Source organism: Mytilus galloprovincialis, unplaced genomic scaffold (assembly GCF_965363235.1).
Source record: "Mytilus galloprovincialis unplaced genomic scaffold, xbMytGall1.hap1.1 HAP1_SCAFFOLD_59, whole genome shotgun sequence".
NCBI lineage: Eukaryota > Metazoa > Mollusca > Bivalvia > Mytilida > Mytilidae > Mytilus > Mytilus galloprovincialis.
In genome coordinates, this window is record NW_027468001.1 from 44,618 (window position 1) to 64,155 (window position 19,538).

General features: G+C 33.2%; 1 protein-coding gene across 1 annotated transcript; it reads left to right on the forward strand.

Annotated features, from left to right (window-relative positions):
• Positions 1–7,983: 7,983 nt before the first annotated feature.
• LOC143060006 (uncharacterized) lies at positions 7,984–19,131 on the forward strand (the record flags this gene model as incomplete). The annotated part of the gene is made up of 3 exons (XM_076233527.1): positions 7,984–8,152; positions 17,865–18,107; positions 18,869–19,131. Coding segments are annotated over exons 1-3 (593 nt in total), but the record flags the coding sequence as incomplete, so codon positions are not given.
• Positions 19,132–19,538: the final 407 nt, after the last annotated feature.

A 19,538-nucleotide genomic window follows, 5' to 3' on the forward strand; every position in this document is an offset into this window, starting at 1 on the left:
ATTAACATAGTTTATACAGCGAAATATCTACTTTTTGATATGGGACGTGCTCTGACGTCCCTCGGCCCCAGCCTGTCTGGCAAAACAGCCGTTGCACATCAGAGCAATCTGTGAAACGTGGAGACCTCTGAAGATCCTCGCCACGGCACGTAAAAAGTAAGAGGTAAAACACTAGAAAATATCCTGTAATCATATAAAGCATCAAAACAAATAAAAAACATTGACAACAATAAGGCTTAACTCATCAGATGGATACATCTAACAAAAAACTATGATTATTTCAAGAAAATTATCAATGCATATGAGCATATAATATAAAAAAAAAGATGTGGTATGATTGCCAATGAGACAAGTTAGCTACAAAAAGACCTGAAATGACAAATGTAGAACAATTCAAACGAGAAAACTAACGGCCTAATTTATGTATAAAAAAAATGAACAAAAAACAAATATGTAACACAGCAACAAACGATAACCACTGAATTAAAGACTCCTGACTTTGGACAGGCACATACATACATAATGTGGCGAGGTTAAACATGTTAGTGGGATCCCAACCCTCCCCTTAACCTGGGACAGTGGTGTAACAGTACAACATTAGAACGAACTATACAAATCAGTTGAAAAAGGCTTAACTCATCAGATGGATATAAATAGAAATACATCTAACAAAAACAGAGAGTGGACGTGACCGAGTACTTGTACATCCCATCAACAAAAATACACTAAGTACAGATCTGAGAGTACTTGCAGTTACTGACAGCTAGTTCAAAGCCAATTACAACTAATAAAAAGTAATGCATCTGAGACTAAATTATCAATCATTACACATCCAGCATCCAATGGCACGGTAAACAACCTCTCCGTAAAAATGAGGATGTGCTATCCCGTTTGAAATAAATTTTCTACAGGTAGAATCAAACTTCAAAACCAAATCTAGAATTTAGTAAAGATTTTAAGTGATTAGTGGTAACGAAATCCCTGACTTAATATTAGACATGTTACGAAAAGGTATATTCTCGACGCTGAGGTTGACAAATTAGACTTTAAATTTGGGGACGGTGTCCAAACATTAATTATCGGTAAATTTAAATCCTGTGCGTCTTGGTAATTCAACTCACATTTATTTAGAACATCATTATGTCACATCCTATATGAAAATTGCGTTTGTGACTGGTATTGCTAACTATCATAAGACATGAAAGGTGTACACGTGCAGGAGAGGTGGGTGGAAAAAGGGAGACTGAGAGTTATAAAAGTTCATTCGATTCTAGATTGGTAATATACATATATAATAAGCCAGTTCGATATTAGCTTTATTGTTGTATTACAGTTCCTTTAAAAGTTCAATTTGTCGCTCCCCTAATCCCACACAAAGCTCTACAGTCTTGTTAATTTTTCTCTAGGGTATCTCCGACACTCTGATATATATTGACCTTTTCTTCTTTCTGCTCGTGGTTTAGCTCTTAGTTGATGGCGTCTGTAGGGGGTAACAAGGGTTGATCGACATGGGTACATTTTATCCGCTAATATGACAAAATTCTAGGGGGTAAAAAACTGTTGAGTAGTAATTCATATTTTACACAAACATCTTATCGTTCTGAACATACATGAAATATTTGCCACTGGACGTTAAGTAACCAACAATTAATTAATCACAAATCCCTTATAAAGATAATACAAATTGAGCTGAAACTGTAAAAATTGGGAAAATTACATGCCATCGAAGCTATATGGCCGGGTATAAATTTTCTAAAACTATAATGCAATATGTTTCAAGTTGAAATTATATCGAAATCGTGATAAGGTTTTAAAACAGACCCCCCTCGGATAAAACCTTTAGGTGGCAGACAACTGGATCAAAATACATATACTCCTTTTTTGCACCTGTCCTATATCAGGAATCTAATGTTTAGTGGTTGTCGTCTGTTTATGTGGTTAATAAGTGTTTCTCGTTTTTCGGTTTTGTTTTTTATAGATTAGACCGTTGGTTTTCCCGTTTGAATGGTTTTACACTAGTAATTTTTGGGGCCCTTTATAGTTTGCTGTTCGGTTTGAGCTAAAGCTTCGTGTTGAAGGCCGTACCTTGACCTATAATGGTTTACTTTTATAACTTGTTACTTGGATGGTTTGTCTCATTGGCACTCATGCCACATCTTCCTATATCTACTCTTTTGTTTGCTTTTCTTTACTATAAAAAATGACTGAAACATATATTTTCACGAGTAGGTATAAAACAGATTATAATACTTAAGATTATATGCAAGGTCTACTAAGGGCTAGCCGAAGAATTCACACACATATGTACCCTGTGACTCGTACACCTACTGCATTTACATGACCTCTCCCTTTTTTTTACATTATATTTTCTTAGAAAATATTATGGAATTTATTAATACCTATTTCTTATATTTCTTTCGGGTGTCTCCATAAGCTTGTTATTGAATAACGATCCATACTGAATTGCATCCAAAAGGATCCAGCAGTTTTTAAATAATATTCAATGTATACATAGGTATTAATATTTTTTGTGTTTTGACACAGTCCCCGCATTTAAAGTGTAATTTGTCAACCTCAGCATCGTGAATATACCTTTTCGTAATATGTCTAGTATTTACCAGTAATACATGTACATAGATTTCGTTCATTAAAATCCAAAACGTTACAACAGACACGGGCATAGCGGAGGTGTTGTGATATACAAACACTGTAAGATAGTGTCAAAGGAACATCAGCATCCAAAATAGGAAAATTAACAATAAGGAACGAAGTATGGAAAGCAAAACAAACACTTTTAAAATTATCAGTACATATGAGCATATAGATATCGAAAATAGATCAATACTTTTCGCTTGGGTTTGGATGACTTTTAAATAAAACGACCATTAACTCAATTAAAATCAACAAATCACTTAAATGACCTTTAATGTTAAACTTTTTTGGGCAATTTTATCAAGTGAGATGTAAATATTTCTGTACTAAACTTTTAAATTCCACTTATGTTTTTTTTCATGTTGAAAATTCAATATCCTTATAAATGCATCAATATCCCATATCCCATTTACTTTTAGGACAAATATCCCATATCCCTAAAATTAAAATGGCAAATATCCCATATCCCAATATACCCTATACAAGCCTCAATAACTGAATCTTTATTTTTCTTGTAAATCAAGGTATTATAAAACTCTTTTTCAAACGTCTGATTTGAAAACTTCACAAAACTCCTTATAAAGAACGATATATAGCTGAATCATCAAGATGTTCGACTTAACATATTTTTAAAAAGCTGAATACTATTCTTTCTACACTAAAAGATCGCTTTCAAAAATATCATGACGAGATATTTTCAACCAGTGGTTTCAATCCAAAGGTGTGGATTCTTAAAAATTAAAAAGATCTACTGATAAATATTGCATCACAATTCCTGCAATTTTACAGCAATATCAAAACTTGTCTACGCTTTACAGTACTATTCGCCATGCTCATTTAAAGTATCGACTTTGCCATCTCATTAAACAGAGCTTTTTCTATAAATATGAAAATCGTAGATATAAATTTCTTGTTTTGGGTTTTTGTGAAGGACCACACTGATTTTATAAACAAATACACTGAAGGTGATATTATCAAAACGCTGGACTTTGTGATCAATAATAAATTATTAAATTATAAGTCTGGTACCTTTGATAACTAATTATATTTGTTGAGTTTGGATGATTGATACTTCAGAAGCAAACAGTCGGTATCCCAATGGGTACTAACTCTGCAACCCTACTGGCTAAATTGTTTCTGTATTGGTATATAGCAGAATTCACTCAACACCTTCCAAATGACAGACAGAAATAGCACCTTGCAAAATTCCTTATTTTTCTTCCACACGTATTGATGATGTCTAATAACTGAATAACCCATGTTTCACGATACTTACATCCCATATATACCCTTCAAACGGTGATTGTTTTCCTCTATATTCACACAGATGGACGACGTCACACTAAAACCTAAGGCTATGACAAACGGGACTATGTCAACTTCCCAATAATAAGTTTCCCATTTCTCAACATTAACATACCCTATGCCCCATCGTTCTGTGTTTTCATATCTCAGTTTAAACGTTATACTCCTTATGATTACACTACACGTACTTCATATATAGGAGTGTACTCCTTACGCAGAAACTGCACGTACTTCATATATAGGAGTGTACTCCTTACGATTACACTGCACGTACTTCATATATAGGAGTGTACTCCTTACGATTACACTGCACGTACTTCCTATATAGGAGTGTACTCCTTACGATTACACTGCACGTACTTCCTATATAGGAGTGTACTCCTTACGATTACACTGCACGTACTTCATATATAGGAGTGTACTCCTTACGATTACACTGCACGTACTTCATATATAGGAGTGTACTCCTTACGATCTGCACGTACTTCATATATAGGAGTGTACTCCTTACGATTACACTACACGTACTTCATATATAGGAGTGTACTCCTTACGATTACACTGCACGTACTTCATATATAGGAGTGTACTCCTTACGATTACACTACACGTACTTCATATATAGGAGTGCACGTACTTCATATATAGGAGTGTACTCCTTACGATTACACTACACGTACTTCATATATAGGAGTGTACTCCTTACGCAGAAACTGCTCCAACAGAGTTATGCGGAGGAAAGATTAATAATGATTCAATAAATTTATGGACACCATCATTAATTTGTTGATCTATACGATGTGTCTGTGTTTAAACTAACTAACCACGTCTTAGATTGTGGTTTAATATTTACGTCGTCTGGTGGGATAACTACAGAATGTGACCTATTCCCGAATATTGCCGAGTGTAAAAACACATTGCTATTACACGTGTCTCGGTATTTATGCATCCAACATTCATGTATTTAATTATAATATTTCTTTTCTAAGTCTGGTTGGATATTTAGTTATGTCTTATCGTTTGTGGTTTGAATTCTATTTTTATTTTCTATATCTAGGTAAAAGTTAAGATAATTAATCCGCTTGTTCATTTGTAAGATTTTAAGTTTACAACTACATGTATATGCACATAATTTATTTGATTTTACACAATTTTGATTTAGAAGAAAATCGACATGGTTAGAAAATACAAATATTTACGACATTACAAACTCAATTTCATATATTAATTATCTGTAATGGTTAGAAAATACATAAAATAACACCATTACAAACTCAACCCTAACATCCTATTCTTTTTTATATAAATTTACCTGTGATAAAATAAACGTCAGGAACAATACGTCACGCTTTTTGGCGTTGATACATTCATGTGACGAACAGTTCAGTGTTCAATTGTTGTGTACAGGTGTACTGTCATAAATTCATGGGAGTTGGTGTCCGTTGTTACTCTGTAGTTTCCATTTTTAATGTACTATTATATTATTCATTTATGTTTGTCTCTGTCCTGAGTGTTCTTGTGTTTATATTTACTGTATTACTGGCAGGTAATGTTGTCATTTTGGCGGTAATTTTAGCGTTGCCAAATAAGTGGGAGGTTTGGCTAATCATAAAACCAGGTTAAATACGTCTTTTTTCATAGGTAGCACACAACAGTTAGGTGTGTAGTTTCGCATTTTGGCTCCTGTGGATTTTTCAAATATGAGGGCTAGTGTGCAATAAAATTCTTTTTTGGATAGCTGAAGATTCAAATATAAAATCACAAAATTAAAATTCAAAACCAAAAGTCCCTCTAATCAAATGAAAAAAATCAAAAGATCACACATCAAACGAATGAATACAACTGTCATATTCCTGACTTAGTGCATACATTTTCGTATGCCGAAAATGGTGGATTAAACCTCTCACTTGTATGACAGTTGCATAAAATTCCATTATATCATTTGATAACGATGTCTGAACAAAACAAACATTCGTAGAAGGTCAAAATGTCAAAAATTGGGTTACAGCAGTCAACATTGTGTAATCTTAATCCCTATAAAAATAAGTTCATAGTCACGTCATATGTAACAAAGAAACTCAAAAAGGTATATATGTTCCGGACCATATGAGTATTTGTGTTATTGTGGTAAGGTAAATTCTTGTATTCTTGTCTTTCATTTTTGCTAATGTGTTTTGTGTATATGCCTTTTTGAGTTTTTTGTTACATATGACATGGCTCTGTACTTGTACGTCCCATCATTGTGTTAATGTGCTTTGTGTATAATATACTCATATGGTCGGGGTAATTAACATTCTTTTACAGTTTACTTTTAATACTTCTAAGCTGTTCATATGGTATGACCGTTCATTAAAAAGACGCTATCGTATACTGGATAATTGTATTATTATTTTATAATAAAAAGATTAGCTAAAGAAAAATTAGAAGTTTCACAAAGTTAATTTTACTTAATTGTCAAAACTATGATAAACACATTTTATAACGCTCAGGATAAAATTCGAATATCACGGCCCAGGCCATGTGTAAATTTCCAACAAATCTATGGCTTCCATGAATTATTTCTTAAATAATGTCTTGGTACCTTCTGATGACTTTTTTTTAGAAAAAGGACGAGACGTTCTTTGACATACCCCTGGCTCATCAAATATATTTACGGGCGGCTGTTCTGAGTCAATTAATGTCTAATCGGTGACTGTTTAATCGAATTTGCAATGACTTACTTGAATAATGTTCCCTTTGTGACGACGTGCCCATTTCACGTGTAACGTCGAGGGTATCTAGAGAGTTTCGAAATGTCTATTTAAAGAATGAATGGAAGTACTGAACCCGGGTCCTCACCTTTTCATAATTTTTTCATTTAGCATAAAGCATAGCATAAAAGATTTATTTAATGTCGGTTATATATATATCAATACAACAAAAGTTCTGTAGAGCTTTTATCCGACCTTCTTATGTATGATAAACCCAAGACATAAAACACATACAACAGTATAAAGCACATCATATGCAAAGCATAAATAATGGTATCGACCACAGCAACTTATAGCAATTAATAGGCAAAATCAAAGCATATAAAGCAAATATAAAATGCAGACAAACTAACATTCATGCGATAGTCATTATATTGAAGCCCTAAAAGTAACTCTAGCATTCAAAAAACACAATAAAAAGGTATGCAACAAAATATAAAATCCAGAGTATACAAGATAAATAAGTGATCTACAGCTCACTGAGATCGGCAGGAGGACACTGACACTAACACCTTTTGAACTGACCAAAAGGCATTTCTTTACTCAATTCATTCGGCATTTCGTTCCAGATTTTGGCTCCTGCATATCTGAATGAGTGTAGCCCATGTGTGGTGTGTCTTTACCCTGGGAACATCTGCTATATTGTTATTTCTGAAAGAGTCATTACAGTTTTTAATTTCAATAAGTTCATGTTAATATAAAGGACATTGTTTATCAATAATTTTATACACCTCGATTCATAAATAATTTTTAATGCACGTTCCTTTATTTTCTCTTTTTGGGGGGTTATTACAATCACCACAAAAGTGCCATACTACTGGGCAACAAGTTTTGTATCGTGAGACTCGTATTCACGGTAAAATTCCTGATGGACCGACAAATTGAAATTTGACATGATAAATGATATAGTAAGTCTACCTAATTTCGTACAATACGTTTACAAATGTGGGCATCAAACTTAAGCTGATATTCAATTGAATTTGTTACACCAAGTAATTTCACTTCTTTTTCAAAATATATCTAGATTAAAATAAATATTCAGTTTATTTTCAGTTTTCTTGTAAATTTCTATTGCCTGAAATTTATCAGGATTGGACTTCATATGATTTAACAATCCGAATCAGATATTTAAAAAGTTATAGGTGTAAAATCGTTTAAATGTTCGACATGAACACCGTATACACGTTAACTGAGTTGGGACCAAACTGACATAGGGACGAAATTGTCAATAATGTTTAGTTAAATCTTTCTTTTATTCCAAACCAATCTTATTTACGCGGCCATTTTAAAATGGAAAATCTCTACTCAGACTGAAATGTTGTTTACCTTTGCAAATATTGAGCTTTATTGCATAAAAAATGCCTCAGCAATCAACGAACAGACAAGCTACTATTTTAGAAAAGTTAAAATCTGGAAACGTCGACAGTATTGATAAAGATGTCATTGTAAGACACGTTCCATTTTAGCTTCAAAAAGGTTTTTTGGATCGAACTAACCTGTTGCCCTATAATAAAATTATCTGTCCCACCGGCCTTGCTTTTAACGTTTATACATTAAAATGTATTTTACATTTATTGGACGGTTAAACTTTCCAGATGCAATTGAACTATGAACACTACATCATCCAAATTATGAATGATTCAAATTATGATCAAATTGGATATCAATTTTATGAATAGGTGCAAAAGAAACACATTGAGGGTCTGGTGCCGGCTCTACCAGCCGACAATTTTGTCATACCAGCAAGACCGAAACGAACAATTAAAGCCAAAACGTACTTAAACTGTGAAACTGACAATATCATCGAACGTCAAGTTATTAATAACACCAGAGGACTGAAAGTACCAAATAGCAACAAACCACAGTTCAAACATTCATTTTTTGTGGAAACAACTATTCACTGGAACCAACTACCAGATAAAGTTGTGCATGCAGGTTCTGTAGAGGCATTTAAGACCGCTCTACAAGAACACCGCCCATAACAACGGCGCTCTTCTCCACCGTGTATAAAAGCCTTAATAGGATTCTACACGTACCACTACAGATACAGATAATATTATAGAGGGGTCCTGATCCTGAAATCCCAAGCTTAAATACATGAACTCATGAGGTCCCAAATTTAAAGAAATTTAAATCCTGACATCTTGAAATTAGAAAAAAGAATTCTTGGATCTTGAAAGGATTAATCGCGAAATCCTGAGCTTAAAAACACTGACAACTTGATCCCTAACTTGGCCAAAGTCCTGGTAAAGGTCCTTCCCCCCTCATAATTTATAGTATAAAGTAAAACCAACAGCAAAGACATGCTATAAAAGAATTCAGGTCTGTTCACCCTAATACATGTTCACCCTGATTTGATTTTATTATATTTTGCATATATATAATTGTCTCTTCTTATAATGTTCATTATTTGAAAGTTTGTTGAAAAAAATCGCAGAATATTTGTATTGCTGCAACCAAATAATTAAGTAGAATACATTGTAGTTATATTTGATATTTGTGAACAATTTTAATAAGTCTAGTCCTTCAATCAAGTAATGCAGTATAATAGTACAATGTAATAAATCTCTTCTTCTTCTTTAAGTTTCTAGCGATCCTTCAATTATTGAAGATTATTCGCCGGGTGTCGACTATAAAATTTATTATTTACACTGTAGCAAGAAATAATCAAAAATAACAAAATCAAAAAATCAAAATATCAAAATAACGTATATACTTTCGAAAAATAAATTTTGATAAAATGAATGTATGATTCCTTTCATGTTTTACAATTCGTACATGATTGTTTTTATTCATTCCAAGCTAACTAGTTTATCTAACAAAAAATGTTGTTTTTATTATTCATAAGCTGAATAAAATTTCAATTTTGAATCGTTTGTCCGGCCACGAGGCACTTATACAGTTTAAACTACATCATGTAATGTGTCCTTTCATTACAAGTATGATTATTACAAGTATCAGTGAGAATTATTATTATAAACAAATAATTCTCAAAAAGAAGTCATTAACTTTAAATTCTTACCATGTATTTTTGTCGAGCCTGCAACTTTTGTTGCAGAAAGCTCAACATAGGGATAGTGATGCGGCGGCTACGGCGGCGGCAACGGCGGCGGCGGTGTTAGCTCACTTCTTAAATGCTATATATTTTAGAAAGTGGAAGACCTGGATGCTTCATATTTTGTATATAGATGCCTCATGTTACGAAGTTTCCGTCAGTCACATGTCCATTGTCCTTGACCTCATTTTCATGGTTCAGTGACCACTTGAAAAAAAAGTTCAGATTTTTTGTAATGTTAAATTCTCTCTTACTGTAAGTAATAGGATAACTATATTTAGTATGTGCGTACCTTGCAAGGTCCTCATGCCCATCAGACAGTTTTCACTTGACCTCGACCTCATTTCATGGATCAGTGAACAAGGTTAAGTTTTGGTGGTCAAGTCCATATCTCAGATACTATAAGCAATAGGTCTAGTATATTCGGTGTATGGAAGGACTATAAGGTGTACATGTCCAACTGGCAGGTGTCATTTGACCTTGACCTCATTTTCATGGTTCAGTGGTTATAGTTAAGTTTTTGTGTTTTGGTCTGTTTTTCTCATACTTTATGCAATAGGTTTACTATATTTGTTGTATGGAATGATTGTAAGGTGTACATGTCTAGCGGGCAGATGTCATCTGACCTTGACCTCATTTTCATGGTTCAGTGGTTATAGTTAAGTTTTTGTGTTTTGGTCTGTTTTTCTCATACTTTATGCAATAGGTTTACTATATTTGTTGTATGGAATGATTGTAAGGTGTACATGTCTAGCGGGCAGATGTCATCTGACCTTGACCTCATTTTCATGGTTCAGTGGTTATAGTTAAGTTTTTGTGTTTTGGTCTGTTTTTCTCATACTTTATGCAATAGGTTTACTATATTTGTTGTATGGAATGTTTGTAAGGTGTACATGTCTAGTGGGCAGATGTCATCTGACCTTGACCTCATTTTCATGGTTCAGTGGTCAAAGTTAAGTTTTTGAGTTTTGGTCTTTTTATCTAATACTATATGTCATAGGTCAACTATATTTGGTGTATGGAAATATTTTATGATCTATATGTCATTCGTGCAGGTTTTATTTGACCTTGACCTGGTTTTCACGGTTCATTGCTCAGTGTTAAGTTTTTTTTTTTTTTTGGTCTATTTTCTTAAACTGTAAGCAATAGGTCAACTATATTTGGTGTATGGAAGCATTGTTAGCTGTACATGTCTGCCTGGCATATGGTTCAACTGACCTTGACCTCATTTTCATGGTTCATGTTAAGTTTATGTGACAGTTGTAATAAAGCTTTATATTTAGGAGTATCAACATAATATCAATGATTAGTAAAGAAAGCGAGACATTTCAGCGTGTGCACTCTTGTTATAAATTTTGAGAATTTATACCATATATAATAATTATCTGAATCAGTTTATTAAACTTTAATTACTGTAATATTCATATGTTATAATAAAAGTAGGCAGAACTAAAAATTAACATCATTTGGCATGAATTTTTACTGTTATTTGTCATGAAGGTACCCCAATTACGACACTCATGTTTAGGATTGTTACAAAATGTTTAGATTGATACATGAACTTTAAAGAAATAAAAAAATAATCTGAAAAATACAGCTTTGTTAATCTCAGAGCTCCAGATAAGAATTCACAAATTGGGTTTTTTACCCACCATTTTCTTATACAATTGGGTGATAAAGTTTTTTAATTGCATTATCAATTCATATTCACCCCTCATGTAAATATCAAATTGGGTTTTTCACCACCAAGCTCCTTAATGTATTGGGTTTTTTCATCAACACAATATTGAATATTTAGGGAATATCATCCCCAGATTTTTTTCCACCTTAAATATGTTTCTTTCTTTGTTTAGCTGTTTTACTTGGTTTAGGGTTAGGGTTAGGGTTATTTGCTAGCTGTTTCATTTGGTTTTTTCACTGAGGAGAAATTGTAGGTTTAATTTGTGTTCCGTTTCAAACCTTCTGCCAGTTTTGTATTTTCTCATATAAACTGATACAAAACGGATATGTGTATTCACAGGCACTCGTCTTATACCTTTATATAATAAATTCTGAGACCAGTGCCTGTGTGTGTATTCATTAATTAACCGTGAAATGAAAAAAAATAGTATATAAACTCTAATTATACTTGAATGTTTTTGTTTTATTCCAATTTTCATAAATCTGGGTTTAGTTGTCTTTTATTAGAACTTTTGGTTTCTGATGCTTTATCATGTCATAATTGATTTGGCCTTTCACTTTTTCCAACTGATTTCGTTTTTGAGGAAACCCCGTTTTTATCAGCAATGTTCTCGTTAAGATACGCACACACGCCCGTGTGTTCGATTGACGCTTCCTAAAAACACTGACTGAGTCTTGTTATCATCATAACTTTCCCTCAGCTTTTCAAAAGAAGCAGAAAGCATGCTTCTATTCAATATTTTTACCGGACATTCACTTTCGTTTCAATTCAATGTATGTTATGATAAATCCCGAGCAATGCGAAAAAAATTTGACTACATGACACACGCTAATTGGATAAACGCCGAGAAGATCGAAATGTTTTCAAAAACACGTGAACAACGGAAAACTCTAACAGGGACCCATTTCAGTTACTTGATGCAGGGATCTATTTTTAGAACGAAAGGAAATTTCCAATTATAAATATTATAAAAATAGTTAACGCGACGACTGTAAACAGATAAGGGTAAACAGGGCTCACACTACTTCAGAATTATAGGGAGAAGTGACTTCTCTTTTTGAAATTGATAGGGAGAAGTGGTGAGATTTGAAAGAGAAGTGCTCATTCGCGCGGTACGCTACAATGTTTGGATTTTACTATAGTATAAAGGGTCATATGTAAATAATGTTCTTTTTATATTATTCAATTCATATCTGAGTATACAATTAAAGTAACATTTCAAATTAAAAGTTGTTTAAGTTTTACTAAGGTTCTTGTGAGAAACTACCAACTAAATATTTAATATCTAGCATTAAAAAAAATATTTTTTTATTTTAAAAAATGAAATGTAAAGAAATTATAATATATCAATTACAATTTAATTCAAATCTATCTTGTTTTTTGAAATTCAGTGTTTCTCATAAAAAAATATAAAAGTTATTAAGCAGGGCCATAATATAATTAATAGTCTCACAGTTAAGCAACTTTGAAACAATCCATAAAAAATATAGGCAATTATATACACCAATCAATTAGATGTAACCAAAAGTCTCTTAATGCGTGTGGAATACGTTATTTTTCCCTTTGAGATCAATATTCTTCTGTCAGCTGTTCCATCTGTGCGTCCGTAGTAATTATTGTAAAAGTACGGATTTCGGTCATAGCTGGTCTGGTTCATATCCGTAGTTTAGAAATCGGTCAATGGCGGACGAATGCAAGAAAATTTACAAAAATAAACGATGTTTGACAAGTTATTTGGAAAGGAACATGACGTTTTTAATGCAATAAATGGATTAAACATTTACTGGAGGCAACTTTTATCACGTTTAAATGAAGTAACAAACTTATTTTGCCGCCGAAATTTAGGTTGATGTACGTTTTCGAGTTTTAAACAAGCACCGGAACTTGCGGAAATTCACGAAGTGATAAAAAGTTGTATTTTTATCAAATAACTTGCTACACACTGCAAAGACAATGCTTCAACCTCTTTTCTTAAGATAATGAATCGTTTATGTCTAAATTTCTTTAATTATCAATAAAAAATTGATGTTTCATCAACTTGGTAAAAATTGAAAATGTCCGATGACGGAAGCGACTGAAAGCGAGTATCGTCAATAACAGGGCGACTTGTTTTCGCTTTTGGGGGTCGGGGAAAGCGAAGTGACGGTCGGGAAAGCGACTTATTCGCCCAAATCGCCTGGTAGCGTGAGCCCTGGGTAAATAACGCAAATGGTAGCCAATAAAAGGGTTGAGAACTCATGGTTTTGGCATATAATTGGGTTTTCCTTTGAATTAATTGGGTTATTGAACCCTGCAATGTGCAATTGCATTGGGTTTTTTATTATTTGTATTGCATGATCACGCAAATACGCAGCTTATCTGGAGCTCTGTTAATCTATTCCTTAAGCATGTTAATGTATGTGAACAATTCAAAGCTTTGTTAACAGTTAATTTATAAGCATGACCATAGTATCTAAGTTAACTAATAGCTGTCCTCTATAAATCGTATACTTAATGAATACTGGGATTTCCATGGCCTGTTTAACGATGGCGTCTCGCCATCGTTCAAATGTCTTGCGCCATCGTCAAATGACCCGCACCATCGTTAAATTGTCTTCCGCCATTGTTCAAAACTGTTATCGTTTTTATAGCTCGACGCCATTTTTTTTAGAATTTATAATCAATTGCATGTAATTGCATAACCCTAGGCTTTTTATATTATAATCCAATACAGTTAATTCTAACGCCTGAGGGATATCCGGATTAAGATCGCTAATCACTTGTACCTGAGCTTGTACAGGTAGATCAACAAATCAGACAGGAGAATACTATCTGAAGATCAACGATTGATTCATCGAATTATTCAACTAAGTTTCCACAAATGCTTATGATAATTTAGATTAAATAAATAGATTAATAATCCAGTTACAAAGAAAACAGTTTAACAAGTCGAACAAATGCTTTTATTTTGACTTACGCAATCAGCACCCCCCTTTTTAAGAAGAACAAAATATTAAAGACGTAAAACAGTTATTATTATTTCATCGCAAATAACTCGAGTTCTGCTGTAAGGGTACTATAGAATTACTTTAAAAGTTAAAGAGTGAAAACTTGATATTTCCTGTAAAGAAATTTCGTATCGTAATTCCGAATTCATTTCATAGTTTATAATCAAAATGATACATCCGCGTTTCCGGTTTTTATTCAGACTCGAAAGATGCATGTTGCATGGCATCAATTTGCTAGATAAATTCATTAAAAACCTTTTCATTTGTCAACGTTTGCTTTACAAATCTCTTTAAACTTTTACATAGCCCGTACGAATCGTTTTGTTGTTGCTGCAAATGAGTCATACCGGTAATGCCTAATGTGTTCATGACTTCTGAATTTGACAGTGTCCGTGAAAAATAAGCTCCACATGATTTTTAATCCCAATAATAATTACCAAAAATAGCAAAAAAACTACATGGGGACCTTCATGACAGCTTTTGGTCATTATCTACTAAACGGGCACCATGAAGGCTTGGCAGTTGAACGGTTACAAACGACAATTATTGAAAATATTTATAATGAAAATTCAAATAAATATAATTTGAATAAGCAATGAATTAGCATGTTCACCATTCCTTATATGGAGGGATGAAATACTTTTGATCGCGCTACACTGTATGGCGTAGACACGGTTTGTGATAGTGAAAGTTCCTCCATCGTTCAATTTTCATCCATGGAGATCCCTGGAATATGGTCCAACATTAAGCACTCAACATTACTTAAGTTAAATGGGCAATGTTTCAATCATTAGACAGCATTTAAAATTGTAGCAGTAAGAGCAATGGCAGGGATTCTGTGATGTGTTTCTGGGTACATGGGGTAAGGTGACAGGTGACTGGTCTTTTGGCAGATTTTACCTTGTGTAATACATGTAGCAGGTTAAAAATCCTGCTCAGCTGCTGGTCTAGTACAAAGTAAAATCACAAAAGTACTGAATCCCGAGAAAAATTCAAAACGGAAAGTCCGTAAAGGAATGGCAAAAGTTCAATCCTCAAATGAAAGGATAACTGTACAAAGCAGTGTTCATCTTCTTATCTCATTAACATGTTCTTATCTTCATGCATTCAACTGCTCATTCTAAAGTTAAACAGCCATGTTTTCTGCTCTTTGGTCAGGTTTTTGTCGAGCCTGCAACTTTTGTTGCAGAAAGCTCGACATAGGGATAGTGATCCGGCGGCTACGGCGGCTACGGCGGCGGTGTTAGCTAACTTTTTAAAAGCTTTATATTTTAGAGGGTGGAAGACCTGGATGCTTCATACTTTGTATATAGATGCCTCATGTTACGAAGTTTCCGTCAGTCACATGTCAAATGTCCTTGACCTCATTTTCATGGTTCAGTGACCACTTGAAAAAAAAGTTCAGATTTTTTGTAATGTTGAATTCTCTCTTATCATAAGTAATAGGATAATTATATTTGGTATATGCGTACCTTGCAAGGTCCTCATGCCCGTCAGACAGTTTTCACTTGACCTCGACCTCATTTCATGGATCAGTGAACAAGGTTAAGTTTTGGTGGTCAAGTCCATATCTCAGATACTATAAGCAATAGGTCTAGTATATTCGGTGTATGGAAGGACTGTAAGGTGTACATGTCCAACTGGCAGGTGTCATCTGACCTTGACCTCATTTTCATGGTTCAGTGGTTATAGTTAAGTTTTTGTGTTTTGGTCTGTTTTTCTCATACTTTATGCAATAGATCTACTATATTTGTTGTATGGAATGATTGTAAGATGTACATGTCTAGCGGGCAGATGTCATCTGACCTTGAGCTCATTTTCATGGTTGAGTGGTCAAAGTTAAGTTTTTGAGTTTTGGTCTTTTTATCTAATACTATATGCCATAGGTCAACTATATTTGGTGTATGGAAATATTTTATGATCTATATGTCAGTCCCGCAGGTTTTATTTGACCTCGACCTCATTTTCACGGTTCATTGCTCAGTGTTAAGTTTTTGTGTTTTGGTCTATTTTTCTTAAACTATAAGTAATAGGTCAACTATATTTGTTGTATGGAAGCATTGTTAGCTGTACATGTCTGCCTGTCATGGTTCATCTGACCTTGACCTCATTTTCATGGTTCATTGGTCTTTGTTTAGTTATCTTGGTTAATGCTAAGTTTATGTGACAGTTTTTAATAAAGTTTTATACTTAGGACTATCAACATAATATCAATAATTAGTAAAGAAGGCGAGACATTTCAGCGTGTGTACTCTTGTTGTCTTTTTAACACATTCAGTTTCCCCATTTTCATTCTCAATTTTATTCATCATCTGATATATACTTGAAAGTGTCAACTAGAAGATGTTGTATTGATAATATAAGGAGGGAAAAATAAGAGATTTATTCTTCTTGTTACATGTACATGTTATATACCTTTTTATGTGAATTTCGAAGTATTGCCCAGATTAGAATAATTAAAATTTTGATAAGATATACTGATTCATAGAAAAATGAGAATTAATTTCTAAAGCATGTTTACACAATTCTAGTAATCTAAACTGATTGTGAAGCTTGAAAATAATTTGAATGTAAGTTAATGTTAATATATATATCTTGATTTTTTTTTTTAAATATGTTCAAGACATAACCATCTAATTTTCACTAAGGTACACATGTAATTAACATTAAACTTTCAATAAGATTGATTTACTTAGATCTTTATTCTGTAAGCAAGGAAGTTGAATGTATATGTCTGATCATTTTATATTTAGTACAAAAATATAGGTCACTGAACTTGTTTTCAGGAAATATGAGGTTCAAAAGTCCATAACATTGTACTTAATATAAATTATGTGATACTATATATACAAAAGATACTCATTATACTGTGTATAACATATAAATAACCCTTTCAAAAGGGAAAATTTTCTAAATCGCAGGATATGAAAAGATCCCATTTTTGCTTCCTTGATGTTATTGAAAACAGTGCAAAAGTCACTGGATGTACTGTAAAATATTCCAGGTCATTTTCCCCTTGTAGTGCAAAAGATATTTTTGTACAAATTGTAGATTCTAGGATTGATAAAGTCTATAATGATATATTTCTTATATACATCTAAAAGAATAGCAATGTTGTCTATAATAATGATTAATATCCATCCTAGCTTTTCATTCAAACAGTTAAAAGGCAAGAAGATTTTTCTCAGATTTTTTTAAAAGTTTCTCAATAAGAACAAAAAATACATCAGGATTGCAGCTTAATTGATGCTATATTTCAGAGTATACATTGTAAATTTGTCATATTGGAGTATGAAATCTTATTAATTGTTTCAATGAATTATCACTATTAATAACGTTCCATTGCCGTCAGTGCAAATATTTATCATTGTTGGCATTTGACATTTTCTGTTTAATAACATATAATCACATGATAATGCTATGATTTATTGCAGGAATTTTTGTCTCCTGCTTTAAATGGTAAAATTGAAGACATTCAGCAGCATGGGATATTTGCAGTGCACTTCCTACATGGCAGTTTTTCTATTATGTCAACAGCCAAAGTTTCTACTGATTTACTTGAAGCAGTTGAGCAATGCTACAAATTCTATAGACAAGCAAGGGACCAGATAGCACTGAGTGAAGCCCTTGCCATACCAAAACTTCTGTATCATATCCTGACAAAAATTCCAGTTAAAGTAAGTAATTACAAAAATAAAATTGAGAATGGAAATGAGGAATGTGTCAAAGAGACAACAACCCGACCATAGAGCAGACAACAGCAGAAGGCCATCAATGAGTCTTCAATAAAGCGAGAAACTCCCACCCCCGGAGGCGTGCTTCAGCTAGCCTGTTAACAAATAGGTATACTAGTTCAGTGATAATGGACATATACAATGTTCTCACCTCAAATCTGTTAAGACATCAAATCACAGGTGTAAACCTATTTTTGCAGTGATCTATTGCAGTTGTCTTGTTAGCCCAAAATATAAGGGCACTTTGCCCTTCTGCCATAACACCCTGTTCTTATTTGCAAATAACTATAATATAATAGTCACTCCAATAATGCTTTTAAACATAAAAATTCAGTTTAGTAGAATATTCTTAAGAGCTTTTACAGCTCCAGAAATGCTCATTAACATTTCTGTGCACTCTTTCTCTCCTAAGGATACAATAACCAAACTGTGTAATTTATAGACATCCTGACCCTCTCTCACAAAGTAATAAGAAAAAGAAATACATTGTCTTGTATAGAAATATAGTTGAATGTATGCAAAATTATGATTTAAAAGATGCTTTTTTGTCTGTTCAATGAGTTTGCAGCTTTTTATTATTAATGTTAATGATATTCTGTGTCTTCATACATGACTGGAATGATTCCATTTCTCCTATATTTGAAAATTGCATTGTATCTTTTCCTTCTTAGTTAAATGATTTATTGATATCTTTATATTCCTAGGGATTTCAGAAGTATATTATCTCCCTTTGTAACAACCTGTATGATGAGCTGGTACTTGTTTATGACTGCAAGAATGACATGGCTAGTACAATTGTCAGCAATACATATAGTCGTCTGTGGAACCTGGCCATTAAACAGGAGCAAGAGATTGAAGGACATGACTGGGAAATTTTACAACTTAGACATCTTATACTGAAAATTCTACTGCTTAAACCAGGAACAGCAAATAGTGTGACAGAGAAACTTGTTCTAGCTCTTTCAAGGTAATTACTCTTTTTGACAAATCTGAATACTGACATTACTTTTGATTGATGTACTTTAATAGTTGGAAATTTCAGAACACTCACTATACAAGGAAAATTTTCTTGGCTTCTATGGAAGGGAATGCTCAATTATGCCTAAGAAAACATGTAACCTCAATCAACTGCATGCAGTGAAACAGGTTAAGACACAGTATTGGTCTTGTTCCCTAGAATAGTTGTCCCAGAAGTTCAGAATAAAAAGCAAGACCCTGCAGGATGAAGCCTGTCTTTGCATTTTCCTTTAGATTGAGTCATTTGTTACAATTCATTTAATTAAGAATAAAAAGATATACATTAAAGATCCATTTTAAAAGATAGTTATAACACAATACTGTTGTAAAACAGCACACTGTTTTTATCTTGTATCT